The sequence below is a fragment of the Erythrolamprus reginae genome, chromosome 1 (assembly GCF_031021105.1).
Source record: "Erythrolamprus reginae isolate rEryReg1 chromosome 1, rEryReg1.hap1, whole genome shotgun sequence".
NCBI classification, from domain to species: Eukaryota; Metazoa; Chordata; class Lepidosauria; order Squamata; family Dipsadidae; genus Erythrolamprus; species Erythrolamprus reginae.
In genome coordinates, this window is record NC_091950.1 from 418,964,055 (window position 1) to 418,980,688 (window position 16,634).

Sequence of the window (16,634 nt, forward strand, 5' to 3'; positions counted from 1 at the left end):
CCCCATGGACAATTGGTGGGCCACTGTGGGACACAGAATGCTGGACTCGATGGGCTTTGGCCTGATTCAGCAGGGCTCTTCTTATGTTCTTAAGGTCATAAAATGGGGTAAAGCTCACTTAACAAATGTCTCATTTAGTTTACAGAAATTTTGGGCTTGCTTGTGGTTGTTAAGTTGAGGACAATCTGTAGTAAGAAAGACGGCATTTTAAACCTTGTGGTTTCCACTCTGCCCCCCCAGAATGCAAAAAACCCCACACCTTTTGCCATTGCAATTTATTCAACGTCACATGCATTTTTACACAGACACGAGGCGTTCCTAAGAACAACATGATAACCGAATAAAAGAAATTTACACTTTGAATTTATGTGGAAATAAAGTCTAGTTCTAAAACCAAAGGGGGGGAAAATATATCAACATTTATCCTTCCCAGGAAAGAAAGAAAGAGAGAGAGAGAGAGAAAAATTAAAATAATTGTAAAGAACTCCTTTGCATGGACTATACCTGGCTTTTGATATGGGAGGAGGAATGACGATTTACAAAGATATCAAATCCAAGGTCGATTTAAGGAACCCAAGTAACATTCCTGCAAATTAGCCCAGGTTCTGTTTGAATTTAGTTCTCAATGGCGTTTATCGAGAAAGGAGAATATTTGTAGCTCAGGGTTGAACGGAGGGGGTCCTTGGTGCTTTCTTATAGCTGGGTGGCTGTTGTGTAGACGTTTCATTACCAAACAAGTTAACGCCATCAGTGCTAGAAGGCAGTGGGATTGGCTCTCATTAGGTTGTAGCACGGATGGCGTTATCTGGTTTGGTCTTGTTGTGGCCTGTTGGCTGTTGGCCCCTCCAGCAGCCGAATCAGAGGAGGAGGCGTCATCGGACCTCAATTTTAAGTCTTACAAAAACAATTAGCGGGGGGGGGGGGTGTCCCGATCTCGGTTTGGCGCGGAGGTGTGAGGGAGCCGCGGGGAGAAGGACCGACCGCCTTTTGAAAAGAACCACTTCTGATTTTGAGGGTCGGGAGCAAGCAGTGGTTACCACTATTGCTGATACCGGTGCGCTGCGCATGCAGCTTCAGGTCTCTTCCATGCGCGCATGTCCCAATGAGATTTTGCTTCTGTACATGCGCAGGAAGCTATATCTTGCGAGGAGATGCACAAGTGCGTGAGATTTGGGTGACTTTTTGGCTTCCGCGCATGTGGGTCCTCACTTAGATTTTGCTTCTGCGCATGCGCAAAATCTCACGAGGGGATGTGCAAGTGTGTTAGATTTTGGTGATTTTTTTTTGCTTGTGCATGCGCAAAATCTCACGGGGGGTTTCACAAATGCGTTAGATTTTGGTGGTTTTTTGCTTCCGCACATGTGGTTCCCCAGTGAGACTTTGCTTCCGCGCATGTGGTTCCCCAGTGAGACTTTGCTTCCGTGCATGTGGTTCCCCAGTGAGACTTTGCTTCCGCGCATGTGGTTCCCCAGTGAGATTTTGCTTCCGTGCATGTGCAGGAAAAAAAATCTCATAAGGGGAAGCGCATATGTGTGAAATTTCGGCAATTTTTTTACTTCCACACACGCATGAAATCTCTCTCACGCGCACATGTCCCCTAGCAAGGTTTTGCTTTTGCGCAGTACCACGAAGCAAAACTCCACTGGGACGCACACATGTGCATGCAAGGGAAGTAAAGCTGTGCATGCAGCACAACGTTCACTACCGGCGCGCCATCCTCTACCATCAGCAAAGGGCTCCACTTACTTTTTCCTACTGGTACGGGATCCCGAGGCTGGTGCGGGCATGCGGGCGCCTGACACATATGTGCACGCCCCCGTGCAAGATTTTGCTTCTGCGCATGTGCCTGCGTGAGGACATTCCCACGGATGAAATTTCAGCAATTTTTGCCCTTCTTTTTGCTTCTACGCATGCACAAGCATCCGCGCATGAGATTTTGCCGCAATCTCTCTCGCGTGCCCATCCCCTCTTGAGATTTTTCTTCCTGTGCATGTACAGAAACAAAATCTCACTGGGACGCATAAGCACATGCCAGAGACCCAAAGCTGTGCGAACAGCTCCCGTTTTACTACCGATGTGGCGTCCTCATCCGAACCGGTAGGAACCCGTTACTGATCAGGAGGAGAAATGTTAGCGAGGAATCTCTTCCCCTCTTCCTATTGCACAATGGAGTAAATGCCACATTTTGTTGGTCGAAATCTCGGAAGAGCGAAAAAGAGACGCGGCATCCGTGGTGTTTTGGGAGCCGCTGTGCTGGATGGAGGTGAAAAACTTGTGTAGAAGATCGGTTGGTGGATTGTCCAGTCCGAGTCGAAGTGGTCCTGCCTCCCACCAGGAACGTGGTTTATGGGAAGCCTGTCGGGAAGAGGCTCAAGGGCTGGCTCTCGGTCGGGAGAGGCGACCGGAAACCATCAAAGGTTCGCGGGATGCTCTCGTTGGTGGACTCTGAGCTGTTACTCAAGGTTTCGATGCTTCCTTCCCGTTGGAGCTCTGCAAAAGAAGAAGAAGAAGACATCGTCCTGGTTAACAACGAAGGCCAAAAAGAAAAGAGGAACAATGATGGAAGGAGGAGGGAAACGGTCTCGATTCATATTTACGACCGCCACTGTGTCCCAAGGTTGCGGGGTCTCGTTTTTGCGATCTCCTGCCAAGCAAAGTCAAGGGGGAAAGCCTGATTCGGTTAACCACCAGGTTGCTAATGTATACACAGCAGTGATTCACTTAAGAACCTAAGAACCTAAGAAGAGCCCTGCTGAATCAGGCCAAAGCCCATATGAGCCGGGGTGGCGCAGCAAGTAGAGTGCTGTACTGCAGGCCACTGAAGCTGACTTGTTGATCTGAAGGTCAGCGGTTCAAATCTCATCACCTGCTCAAGGTTGACTCAGCCTTCCATCCTTCCAAGGTGGGTCAAATGAGGATCCGGATTGTGGGGGCAATAGCCGAAGTCTGTTAAAAAAGTGCTATTGCTAACATGTTGTAAGCCCCCCTGAGTCTAAGGAGAAGGGGGGCTTAAAATTCGAATAAATAAATAAATGAAAATAAAATTGAGTCCAGCATTCTGTGGCCCACCAATTGTCCATGGGGATTCTTGAGCAGAAGGAGAGAGAAAAACCCTCCCTTTCCCCTGACCCCCAACAAATGGGACCCAAGGGAACCCTGCCTGCCTCAACCAACATAGAGGCAGCACTTGGACATCCGTTTCAATAACCACCTATGATACACTTGGCATCCATGAATCTGTCTAATCCTGCCTTGAAGCTATCCAGGCTGACAGCTGCCACGATCTCTTCTGGAAGGGAATTCCATAAACCAAGGACCCTCTGAGTGAATAAATATTCCCCTTGATTTATTTACCCTACTCCTCCAGACTTCAAATACTAAATCTAGAAAATTTACAACTACGTCGTCTCCGAACTGATTTAACTGTTGTTCATAAAATCGTACATCATAATGTACTCCCTGTCAGTGACTACTTCACCTTTAACAACAACAACACAAGAGCACATAATAGATATAAACTGAATGTAAATCGCTCCAAACTTGGCTGCAGAAAATACGATTTCAGCAATAGAGTGGTCACCGCCTGGAACTCATTACCTGACTCCCCAACCCCAAAATCTTCAACCTTACATTATCTACAATTGACCTCTCCCTTTTTCTAAGAGGTCTGTAAGGGGCGTGCATAAGTGCACTTTTGTGCCTAATGTCCCTGTCCTACTATCTTATTACCCTTTCTATTACTACGTTCTACTTATGTTATGTTATGCTAACATGTACTATAATATGTACTATACTATCTCAAAACCTAAAATGGTCACCTAACATCAAAAACATCATAAAAAAAGCACAACAAAGAATGTTCTTTCTGCGCCAGCTCAGGAAGCTCAAACTGCCCAAGGAGCTGCTGATCCAGTTCTACAGAGGAATCATTGAGTCTGTCATCTGCACCTCTATAACTGTCTGGTTTGGTGCTGCAGCCCAACAAGACCGACACAGACTTCAGAGGAGAATCAGAACTGTAGAAAAAGCAATTGCTGCCAACCTGCCTTCCATTGAGGACCTGTATACTGCACGAGTCAAAAAGAGGGTGGGGAAAATATTTACTGACCCCTCACATCCTGGACACAAACTGTTTCAACTCCTACCTTCAAAACATCACTACAGAGCATTGCACATCAGAACAACAAGACACAAGAACAGGTTTTTTCCAAACGCCATCACTCAAATAATTCCCTCAACACTGTCAGACTTTCTACTAAATCTGAACTTCTATTCTACTAGTTTTTCTCATCATTCCTATCACCCATTTCGTCCCATGTGGACTGTATGACTGTAACGTGTTGCTTATATCCTAAGATTTTTATTAATATTGCTTCTTCGTTGCTTATTTGACCCCTATGACAATCATTAAGTGTCGTACCACATAATTCTTGACAAATGTATATTTTATTTTATGTACGCTGAGAGCATATGCACCAAGACAAATTCCTTGTGTGTCCAATCACACTTGTCCAATAAAATTCTATTCTATTCTATTCTATACTATACTATACTTGTTTGACAAACAAACAAACAAATAAATAAATAAATTTGTCCTCGCTTTCTTACCTATGAGCTTTAGGGAGGGCTCCCTCGTCCCAGTATTGTGTGATAGAAAGAAGAATTCTTCTCTATCCACCTTTTCTATCCCATGCATGATTTTACACACTTCGATCAAGTCACCCCTTCAATGCCGTCTTTCAAGGCTGAAGAGACCAAGGCGTTGATCTCTTCAGCCTTGAAAGACGGCGTTTAACAACAAGAAAGGTAAAATGGGACAAAGCTCACTTAACAAACGTCTCACTTAGTGAGCGAAACCTTGGGCTCGATTGTGGTCTTAAGTCGAGGATTACCTGTATAATGTCCTCATGGTTGGGGCAGACTGTTTTGGGGCATATGTGGCCTGGCTGAAAAAAGGCATTTCTTACTGTCCATCTTCATCTTGACATGTCTCCCAAATATCTACCAAAGATTGTGGAAGGATGGAGGAATAATAATAATTAATAATTGTTGTGGTTAGCTCTGGCCCAGCTCCTGCCCCAAGGACTGTGGATGTGGGGGAGACATCCACATGCTGCAGGCCTGTTTTGCCCCTGGTGGAATCTGCTGATGAAGGTTCCTCTGACCAAGAAGACATGAGTGACAGGGAGGAGAGTGTGGCAGACAGCTCAGAAGGAGATCAATTATCCAGCTCCTCCTTGGATTCAGAACAAGAGTTAATGATACAGCCACGCATGCAGAGAGCGATGCATAGGCAGCAACAACTGAGAGATTATTATCAAAGAAAATGAGGCCACCTGTGGTTGGGTGGGGCTGTGGTAATTAGTGAGGCTGCTATAAATAGCATCCTGTGGGTTTGGCCATTGTGGAGGATTATCTGATCCTTGTGTTTCGTGACTGCTTTACTGACTTTGACCTTTTGTGTGCTGATTTCCCCCCGCTTTGAATCTAAACTCAGGGCAAAGTGTGTTTCACTTTGTGAAAGAAGAAGGACTGTGAATTGCCCCACAGCTGCAATAAAAATATCTCAGAACTGATAAGGGACTTGTACAAATTACCAGTTTGTTTGGAGACCAGTGCTCTTTGCTATACCAAAAGAGGGCTTGGTTTAAGTGAATTTTCATTATAAAGAACATTGTTTTGAATTTTCAAACGTGTGTGTGTGTCTGAAATTGTATCTGTGAATTTTTGTGAGAATTCTACCAGAGAGCCTGACAGAACAAATAATTATTTATTAGATTTGTATGCCGCCACTCTCCGAAGGAAGTGAAGTTGACCCACTAAGAGGGCAGTAATGTTTCTCAACCTCAGCCATGTGAAGGTAATAATAATAATAATTGAGACAGACTCATCGAGTCTGCCATCTGCACCTCCATAACTGTCTGGTTTGGTTCTGCAACCCAACAAGACCGACCTAGACTTCAGAAAGGATCATCAGAACTGCAGAACTTCCTTCCATTGAGGACCTGTAGACTGCACAAGTCAAAAAGAGGGCTGTGGAAATATTTAGTGACCCCTCGCATCCTGGACACAAACTATTTCATCCCCTACCCTGAAAAAGTGACTATTCAGCACTGCACACCAAGACAACTAGACACAAGAACAGTTTTTTCCCAAACGCCATCGCTCTGCTAAAGAAATTAATTCCCTCAACACTGTCAAACTATTTACTAAGTCTGCACTACTATTACTCCTAGTTTTTTCTCGTAACTCCTATAGAAACATAGAAGACTGACGGCAGAAAAAGACCTCATGATCCATCTAGTCTGCCCTTATACTATTTTTTGTATTTTATCTTAGGATGGATCTATGTTTATCCCAGACATGTTTAAATTCAGTTACTGTGGATTTACCAACCATGTCTGCTGGAAGTTTGTTCCAGGGATCTACTACTCTTTCAGTAAAATAATATTTTCTCATGTTGCTTTTGATCTTTCCCCCAACTAACTTCAGATTGTGTCCCCTTGTTCTTGTGTTCACTTTCCTATTAAAAACACTTCCCTCCTGAACCTTATTTAACCCTTGAACATATTTAAATGTTTCGATCATGTCCCCCCTTTCCCTTCTGTCCTCCAGACTATACAGATTGAGTTCATGAAGTCTTTTCTGATACTATCACCCGTTTAATCTAAAACCTAGGTGGGTAATTGAAAAAAAGTGACTGACAATAAGTCCTCCTACTTATAGAAACATAAAGATTGACGGCAGAAAAAAACCTCACTGTCCATCTAGTCTGCCCTTATACTATTTCCTGTATTTTATCTTAGGGCAGATATATGTTTATCCCAGGCATGTTTCAATTCAGTGACTGTGGATTTACCAACCACGTCTGCTGGAAGTTTGTTCCAAGCATCAACTATTCTTTCCGTAAAATAATATTTTCTCACGTTGCTGCTGATCTTTCCCCCAACTAACCTCAGATTGTGCCCCCCTTGAAATTCAATTAATAGCCCACTCACTCGAGGGATAGAAATGTTGGGCTCCAATTGTGATGGTAAGTTACATCACTGTTTCCCAACCTTGGCAACTTGAAGATATCTGGACTTCAACTCCCAGAATTCCCCAGCCAGTCGCTGGCTGGGGAATTCTGGGAGTTGAAGTCCAGATATCTTCAAGTTGCCAAGGTTGGGAAACACTGAGTTGCATCACTTCTGCCTTCTCCTGCTCGTCAGCAGGTTTGCGTGCGTCTCTCTCACCTTTGTCTGACCTGTTTTCCTTCTTCAGACGTCAATATATTTCTCCCCACCACCATTGTAAGTATCTTTAGAAGTAGATCGATACCGCGAGAGACCCCACCGAGCCATGCAAGAAAAACCCATCAAGAGCCGAACGGCCACCTCTGCCTTCCAAGGTGAGAATGAATAAATACCACAATATTAACACCTCAAGAGTCTTGCCAAGGAAGCCCTTGGAAAGGCCGAAGCAAAGAAGCCCCTAACCACGACAACGGTATTCCAGAGCCATAAGTGAAGGAGAAAAGGGGAGGGGAGGAGATGAAGGAGAGAGAGAGAGAAAAAAAGAGAGGGAAAGAAGGGAGGGAGGGATAGAGAAAGGGAAAAGAAGAAAGAAGGGAAAGGATGAGAGGGATGTAAAAGGAGAGAGAAAGATGGAGGGAGGGAGGGAGGGAGGGATAGGAAGAGAGAGAGAGGGGAGGGGAAGAAAAGAGAAGGGAAAGGAAAGGAAGGGATGTAAAAGAAAGAGAGGGAGGGGAGGAAGGGAGAGAGAGAAAGGAAAGAAAAGAGAAGGGAAAGGGAGGATGTAAAAGAGAGGGAAGGAGGAAGGGAGGGAGAGAGGAAGAAAAGAGAAGGGAAAGGAAAGGATGGAGGGATGTAAAAGGAGAAAGAGGCAGGGATGGAGGGAGGAATGGAGAAAGGGGGAGGGAGGGAGGAAAGAGGAAGAAGAAAAGACAAGGAAGGTGGGAGGGATGTAAAAGGAGAAAGAGGGAAGGAGGGAATAAGGGAGGGAGGGAGGGAGGAGGAGGAGAAGAAAAAGGGAGAGATGTAAAAGGAGAGAGAAAGACAAAGGGAGGGGAAGAAAAGATAAGGAAAAGGGAAGGAAGAGAGGGAGGGATGTAAAAGAGAGGGAGGGGTGGAAGGGAGAGAGAGAAAGGAGAAGGAAAGAAAAGAGAAGGGACAGGGAGGATGTAAAAGAGAGAGAAGGAGGGAGGAGGAAGAAAAGAGAAGAGAAGGGAAAGGAAAGGAAGGAAGTAGGGATGTAAAAGGAGAGAGAGAAAGAGGTAGGGATGGAGGGAGGAATGGAGAAAGGGGGAGGGAGGGAGGGGAGGGGAAGAAGAAAAAAGAAGGGAAAGGAAGGTGGGAGGGATGTAAAAGGAGAAACAGGGAAGGAGGGAGGGAACAGGAGGAGAAGAAAAAAAAGGGAGAGAGCGATGTAAAAGGGAAAAAAAGATGGAGGGAGAGGGGAAGAAAAGAGATGGGAAGAGGAGGAAGGAAGAAAGAAAGGAAGAAAAAAAGAAAGAAAGAAAGAAAAAGAAGGAAAAAGAAAGGAAGAAAAAGAAAGAAAAAGAAGGAAAAAGAAAGGAAGAAAAAGAAAAAGAAAGAAAACAGAAGGAAAGGAAGAGAAAGGAAGAAAAAGAAAGAGAAAGAAAGAAAAAAGAAGGAAAGTAAGAGAAAGAAAGAAAGAAAGTGAGGGAAGAAAGGATGGAGCTGGGACATGCCGACAGCTTCGTATGAGAAAAAAACCATTTCTTCATTGATAAAACTTGAGATATTCTCATCTTTCAAAAAGATGGACCACCTGAAGCCCATATAGACCCTTGAAACTGAGAGAGAAGAGAAGAAAAGAGAAGGGAAGAGAAGAGGAGAAGAGAAGAGAGAGAAGAGGAGAGGAGAGGAGAAGAGAGAGGAGAGGAGTGTAGAGGAAAGGAGTGTAGAGGAGAGGAGAGGAGTGTAGAAGAGAGGAGAGGAGAGGAGTGTAGAGGAAAGGAGTGTAGAGGAGAGGAGAGGAGTGTAGAAGAGAGGAGAGGAGAGGAGTGTAGAGGAAAGGAGTGTAGAGGAGAGGAGAGGAGTGTAGAAGAGAGGAGAGGAGTGTAGAAGAGAGGAGAGGAGTGTAGAAGAGAGGAGAGGAGAGGAGAGATTATTCCATGGACCAATTCTGCGCAGAGTGGTGCTTGCCTGGGTCTCCACTTCCGGCAGCAGGAAAACGGTGCTACTTACAGCTCTGGTGCCCTTTTGTGGACTAGGGACAGGTGGATGGTTGGCTTGGACCTGGAATCCCTCCCTTCTCCGATCTAGAGGAGATCCCTCTAGATCTGGGCTGAGGCGCTGGGGGGAAGCGGAGTTGGGAAGCGGTGATGGATGTGGAGAATCTTCTGTGGATAAATAGAGGGGCGTGTTCATCGAGGGGGTGAAACAGACACAAAAAGGGGCAAAATTCAAAAAGAAAACTAGATGGAACAGGAAGTCCTGGAGTTACATCAGTTCATTTAATGGCCATTCAAACCTACAACAGAGCTGAAAAAAAATGACTTCCCCCCCCCACACCTATGACCTAAATCAGCGTCCAAGTCAAACTACGGTGGTACCTCTACTTATGAACTTAATAATAATAATAATAATAATAATAATAATAATAATAATAATAATAATAATAATTTATTAGATTTGTATGCCGCCCCTCTCCGAAGACTCGGGGCGGCTCACAACAAGCGATAAAACAATATTGTACAGGCACAAATCTAATATTAAGAAAAAACTAAAAAACCCTATCAATTAAAAACCAAACAGCACATACATACCAAACATAAATTATAATAAGCCTGGGGGAAAGGTGTCTCAAATCCCCCATGCCTGGCGGTATAGATGGGTCTTAAGTAGTTTACGGAAGACAAGGAGGGTGGGAGCAGTTCTAATCTCCGGGGGGAGTTGATTCCAGAGGGCCGGGGCCGCCACAGAGAAGGCTCTTCCCCTGGGGCCCGCCAGATGACATTGTTTAGTCGACGGGACCCGGAGAAGGCCAACTCTGTGGGACCTTATCGGCCGCTGGGATTCGTGCGGTAGTAGGCGGTTCCGGAGGTATTCTGGTCCAATGCCATGTAGGGCTTTAAAGGTCATGACCAACACTTTGAATTGTGACCGGAAATTGATCGGCAGCCAATGCAAGCCACGGAGTGTTGTAGAAACGTGGGCGAATCTGGGAAGCCCCACGATGGCTCTCGCGGCTGCGTTCTGCACGATCTGAAGTTTCCGAACACTTTTCAAAGGTAGCCCCATGTAGAGAGCGTTGCAGTAATCGAACCTCGAGGTGATGAGGGCATGAGTGACTGTGAGCAATGACTCCCTGTCCAAATAGGGCCGCAACTGGTGCACCAGGCGAACCTTTGCAAACGCCCCCCTCGCCACAGCTGAAAGATGATGTTCCAATGTCAGCTGGGGTCGAGGAGGACGCCCAAGTTGCGCACCCTCTCTGAGGGGGTCAGTAGTTCCCCCCCCAGGGTAATGGACGGACAGATGGAATTGTCCTTGGGAGGCAACACCCACAGCCACTCCGTCTTGTCTGGATTGAGTTTGAGTTTGTTGACACCCATCCAGGCCCCAACAGCCTCCAGGCACCGGCACATCACTTCCACTGCTTCGCTGACTGGACATGGGGTGGAGATGTACAACTGGGTATCATCTGCATATTGATGATACCTCACCCCATGCCCTTGGATGATCTCACTCAGCGGTTTCATGTAGATATTAAATAGCAGGGGGGAGAGGACCGACCCCTGAGGTACCCCACAAGGGAGAAACCTAGAGGTCGACCTCTGACCCCCCACTAACACCGACTGCGACCAACCGGAGAGGTAGGAGGAGAACCACTGGAGAACAGTGCCTCCCACTCCCAACCCCTCCAGTCGGCACAGAAGGATACCATGGTCGATGGTATCGAAAGCCGCTGAGAGGTCAAGAAGCACCAGGACAGAGGACAAGCCCCTGTCCCGGGCCCGCCAGAGATCATCCATCAACGCGACCAAAGCAGTTTCCGTGCTGTAGCCGGGCCTGAAACCCGACTGCTGGGGACCTAGATAATCGGCTTCTTCCAAGGACCGCTGGAGCTGGAGTGCCACCACCTTCTCGACAACCTTCCCCATAAAGGGAAGGTTGGAGACTGGACGATAGTTGTTAAGTACGGCTGGGTCCAGGGAGGGCTTCTTGAGGAAGGGGCGCACAAGCGCTTCTTTATAGAGTGATGGAAAAACTCCCCTCCCCAAGGAAGCGTTGGTAATCTCCTGGGCCCAGCTCCGTGTCACCTCCCTGCTGGCCGAAACCAACCAAGAGGGACACGGATCCAGTAAGCAGGTGGCAGAACTCACAGCTCCAATGGCCTTGTCCACTTCATCAGGTGTCACCAAGTCAAACTCCTCCCAGACAGATGGACAAAGACGTTTAGCCCCAATCACCTCGACTGACTGACTCATTGTCAGCCGATACTGCTATGCAATTGGAGTCGAGTTCAGCTCGGATCCGAGCGACTTTATCAGCGAAAAACGAGTTAAATTCCTCAGCACTTAATTCGTTCCGTGACCAGGTTCTTAAGTAGAAAAGTTTGTAAGAAGAAGCAATTTTTCCCATAGGAATCAATGTAAAAGCAAATAATGCGTGCGATTGGGGAAACCACAGGGAGGGTGGAGGCCCTGTTTCCTAGAGAGGCCCCCACGGAGGCTTATCCCAGTCTTTTCTGGCCCTGTTTCCTCCCAGGAGATTCCTAGAGAGTCCCCACGGAAGATTCTCCCCGCCTTTTCCAGCCCTGTTTCCTCCCAGGGGATTCCTAGAGAGGCCCCAGGGAGACTTCTCTCTGCCTTTTCCAGCCTTGTTTCCTCCCAGGGGATTCCTCGAGAGGCCCCACAGAGGCTTCTCCCTGCCTTTTCCAGCCCTGTTTCCTCGCAGGGGATTCCTAGAGAGGCCCCACGGAGGCTTCTCCCTGCCTTTTCCAGCCTTGTTTCTTCACAGGGGATTCCTAGAGAGGCCCCACGGAGGCTTCTCCCTGCCTTTTCCAGCCTTGTTTCCTCGCAGGGGATTCCTAGAGAGGCCCTACGGAGGCTTCTCCCTGCCTTTTCCGGTTACATTTTCGGAGGCTCGGGTTTGTAAGTGGAAAATGGTTCTCGAGAAGAGGCAAATTTTTTTTGAACATCCGGTTCTTATCTACAAAAGTTTGTAAGTAGAGGCGTTCTTAGGTAGAGGTACCGCTGTATTCCTGAAAGTTCCAATTTATTGCCGGAGCCATCCTAGCACCTACACTGGGAAGCCTGAATCTTGAGTGTCCCACCCAGTTGAAAGTTCACATCCCTTGTCCCCCCCCACCCACAAACTTGTCACATTGCCCACTCAGATCGTGTCAGTCCTCCTTCTGCTTCCGCCCAGGTGGGTGGGCATGGGATGGCCTTGAACCCCTCGAAAGAATGCTTTGTGGCTGCATCTGCCCCCTCATGAAAACCATCCTTCCCAAGTTCCCATCAACATCAGGCCTTCTATAGAGAGTGGGGCAAGCCGTTAATTTATCACCAATTTCTGCACTGGTTTGACAGTCACAGCGATCCCCATGCTGGCCATGTGACCAGGTGGAAAGTGGCTTGAGCAATCATCATCGTTCAAGTGAACTGTTTAAGTCCTCGACTTACAACCTCACCAGTGTCGCTCACTGGGGTGACAAGTTGCTTCGCGTTTCCCGCGCTCTCCTTCCTGGGTCGCCCCCCCCACCTCAGACTAGGCGAACAGGTGTTGCCAGAAGCATAAATGCTGCCAGCGCCGCTTCCACACACGCCTTCTGCTTGCAGCTCAGGCGGGAGGTGGCCGCGTGAGGCTGGAGGGGAGCCGGGGAGGAGAGAGGGAAGCTTGTCCGAGGCCAGGAAGGAGGAAAGAGGAAAAAAGCAAGGAGCACAGACACAGCAGCAGCAGCAGGGAAAAAAAGGAGAGCTGAGCTGAGACCAGTAATCCAGGAAGTGACAGCCACCGATCAGATGGAGCTGCGCACGCATTTTCATTTCCGCCGGTGGAACTGCGTTCCACCCCGTCCTGCCTGCTGCCCAGCCCTGTCTGCAAACCGGCAAACCAGCTCAGAAATTACCCCACAGCTCAACTCTCAGCTATAAATATTCTCATTTCCCCCCCCATTGTTTTTATAGACGTCCCCACCAGCGTAGGCCAAACTGAATCCCAAAGTTTCAAGTTTGTTGAGAAGCGAAGGCAATTCCCTGGACCGTCCGAGCACAGCTGGATTCGATGAATCTTCGCTCCCCTTTTGATTTTCGTGGTTTTATTTTATTTATTTATCGGCGGAGAGCCGACAAGAGTAGCAGGAAGAGCGAAGACGTCCAGCTGAGACCCATCCTATTTTCCGACTTATCGCGGACGGACAAAACGGAAAACTTCACGGAGTTGTCAGATGGCAGCCTGGGGTTCTTTAAAAAAAAAAAAGAGCAAAAGGCAGGCGGCCCAGCTCGGTTAAATGCAAAACCATTTTTATACGGGACATTAATCCAGAGAGTTTGGAGATCCGTGGAGCCCTGGAAGACTCATAAATTACGTTTCCTCTCTGGCCACATGTGCATGCTTTTTCTCTCGTTTCATCAGGGTGGAATCTCCTCCCAGGTGAATTATCCTTTTTAATAGCTTTTCCTTTCCGCCTTTCCCCAAAGCAGAAGGGGCCGTTTTCAGCCGGAGACGCAAGAAATCTCTTGGAGGAGCAGAGAAGAGAAACAGGAGGCAGAATCTGGGCAGCAAAGATGGACTGGAATAGAGTAGAGTTGGAGGTCTTCTTTTTAATATGTTTGTGAGTGACATAGGGGAAGGTCTGGTAGGGAAGGTTTGCCTATTTGCCGGTGACTCTAAAGTGTGCAATAGGGTTGATATTCCTGGAGGCGTCTGTAATATGGTAAATGATTTAGCTTTACTAGATAAATGGTCAAAGCAATGGAAACTGCAGTTTAATGTTTCCAAATGTAAAATAATGCACTTGGGGAAAAGGAATCCCCAATCTGAGTATTGCATTGGCAATTCTGTGTTAGCAAAAACTTCAGAAGAGAAGGATTTAGGGGTAGTGATTTCTGACAGTCTCAAAATGGGTGAACAGTGCAGTCGGGGGGTAGGGAAAGCAAGTAGGATGCTTGGCTGCATAGATAGAGGTATAACTAGCAGGAAGAGATTATGATCCCGCTATATAGAGTGCTGGTGAGACCACATTTTGAATACTGTGTTCAGTTCTGAAGACCTCACCTACAAAAAGATATTGACAAAATTGAACGGGTCCAAAGACGGGCTACAAGAATGGTGGAAGGTCTTAAGCATAAAACGTATCAGGAAAGACTTAATGAACTCAATCTGTATAGTCTGGAGGACAGAAGAAAAAGGGGGGACATGATCGAAACATTTAAATATGTCAAAGGGTTAAATAAGGTTCAGGAGGGAAGTGTTTTTAATAGGAAAGTGAACACAAGAACAAGGGGGTACAATCTGAAGTTACTTGGGGGAAAGATCAAAAGCAACATGAGAAAATATCATTTTACTGAAATAGTAGATCCTTGGAACAAACTTCCAGCAGGCGTGGTAGATAAATCCACAGTAACTGAATTTAAACATGCCTGGGATAAACATAGATCCATCCTAAGATAAAACACAGAAAATAGTATTAGGACAGACTAGATGGACCATGAGGTCTTTTTCTGCTGTCAGACTTCTATGTTTCTATGTATACTGCACGAGTCAAAAAGAGGGCTGTGGAAATATTAACTGACCCTTCGCATCCTGGACACAAACTGTTTCAACTCCTACCCTCAAAACGTCGCTAAAGAGCACTGCACACCAAGAAAACTGAACACAAGAACAGTTTTTCCCACGGACGTCCTCACTCTGCTAAACAAATAATTCCCTCAACACTTTCAAACTATTCACTAAGGCTGTATTACATTACTATTAGTCTTCTCATTGTTCCTATCACCCATCTCCTCCCACTTATGACTGTAACTTGTTGCTTGATTTATATTAATATTGATTGTTTCCTGATTGCTTATTTGACCCCTATGACAATCATTAAGTGTTGTACCACATGATTCTTGACAAATGTATATTTTATTTTATGTACGCTGAGAGCATCTGCACCAAGACAAATTCCTTGTGTGTCCAATCACACTTGGTCAATAAAGAATTCTATTCTATTCTATAATGAGGTATTATATTCTATTACAGAAGCAGTATGTAAGTCTATATGCTAATGTCAACTTTCGGCTGTGGCGAGGGGGGCGTTTGCCCAGGTTCGCCTGGTGCACCAGTTGTGGCCCTATTTGGACAGGGAGTCATTGCTCACAGTCACTCATGCCCTCATCACCTCGAGGCTCGACTACTGCAACGCTCTCTACATGGGGCTACCTTTGAAAAGTGTTCGGAAACTTCAAATCGTGCAGAATGCAGCCACGAGAGCCATCGTGGGGCTTCCAAGATTCGCCCATGTTTCTTCAACACTCCGTGGCCTGCATTGGCTGCCGATCAGTTTCTGGTCACAATTCAAAGTGTTGGTCATGACCTTTAAAGCCCTACATGGCTTTGGACCAGACTAACTCCGGAACCGCCTGCTACTGCATGAATCCCAGCGACTGATAAGGTCCCAAAGAGTTGGCCTTCTCCAGGTCCCGTCGACTAAACAATGTCATTTGGAAGGCCCCAGGGGAAGAGCCTTCTCTGTGGTGGCCCTGGCCCTCTGGAACCAACTCCCCCCAGAGATTAGAATTGCCCCCACCCTTCCGGTCTTTCGTAAACTACTCAAGACTCATTTATACCGCCAGGCATGGGGGAGCTGAGATATTCCTTCCCCCTAGGCCATTACAAGTTATGCATGGTGTGTCTGTGTGTATGTTTGGTTTTATAATAAGGGTTTTTAGTTGTTTTATTATTGGATTGTCACATGCTGTTTTTATCATTGTTGTTAGCCGCCCCGAGTCTACGGAGAGGGGCGACATACAAATCCAATAAATTATTATTATTATGCTTCCTTTTTGCAACCTTCTCACGAACAACAGGTCTTAAGTGTGAAAAATAGTCAGAAGGTTTTACTCAGGGCCGTTGTAACTTTGAACAGTCACTAAACGAATGAAAACCAAGGACTATTTGTATAATTCTTTTTTTTTCCCCAGATGCAAAATGGGCAACCAGCAGGCCAGATTCCCAGGCTAGATAAAGTTCTCACACCCACACAACATCCAGAATTTTCTGACATCATCAACAGAACGACTAACGTCTGTGACCTTGCAAAGACCGGAAGAAAAACCTACACATTAGTCACTGGGACACCCAGCTATAAAAAAAGATCTGACTTTAATTTATGACTTGATTCTCCTTTGCAGGAAAGAGATTAATTCAGTCCGGTCATGTCCCAGAATTTTTAGCCAAGAGCTGAAATAGACATCAAGCCAAGGGAGATTCCTGAGGGACAATGAGTGAAGCAGGTTAGGCTAAAATAGCTCCCCAAGGCCACTCTTATGGACTAGAAACTTGCTATTTTATTTTATTTTTCTGCTTCCCAAATTAAAACTCTCCAAAAGCTAGGCTCTCAGATTTGACTGCTGATCAAATAGGTCCCGTGGCTACAGAATCAAGAAAAACACA

General features: G+C 46.3%; 1 protein-coding gene across 1 annotated transcript in view; it reads right to left on the bottom strand.

Annotated features, from left to right (window-relative positions):
• Positions 1–260: 260 nt before the first annotated feature.
• Positions 261–16,634, bottom strand: part of BCAS3 (BCAS3 microtubule associated cell migration factor) — an 845,338-nt gene continuing 828,964 nt past the window's right edge. Inside the window, 1 exon segment of the mRNA XM_070735381.1 lies at positions 261–2,490. Coding sequence (XP_070591482.1) covers positions 2,345–2,490 — 146 coding nt within the window. The 3' untranslated portion in view covers positions 261–2,344.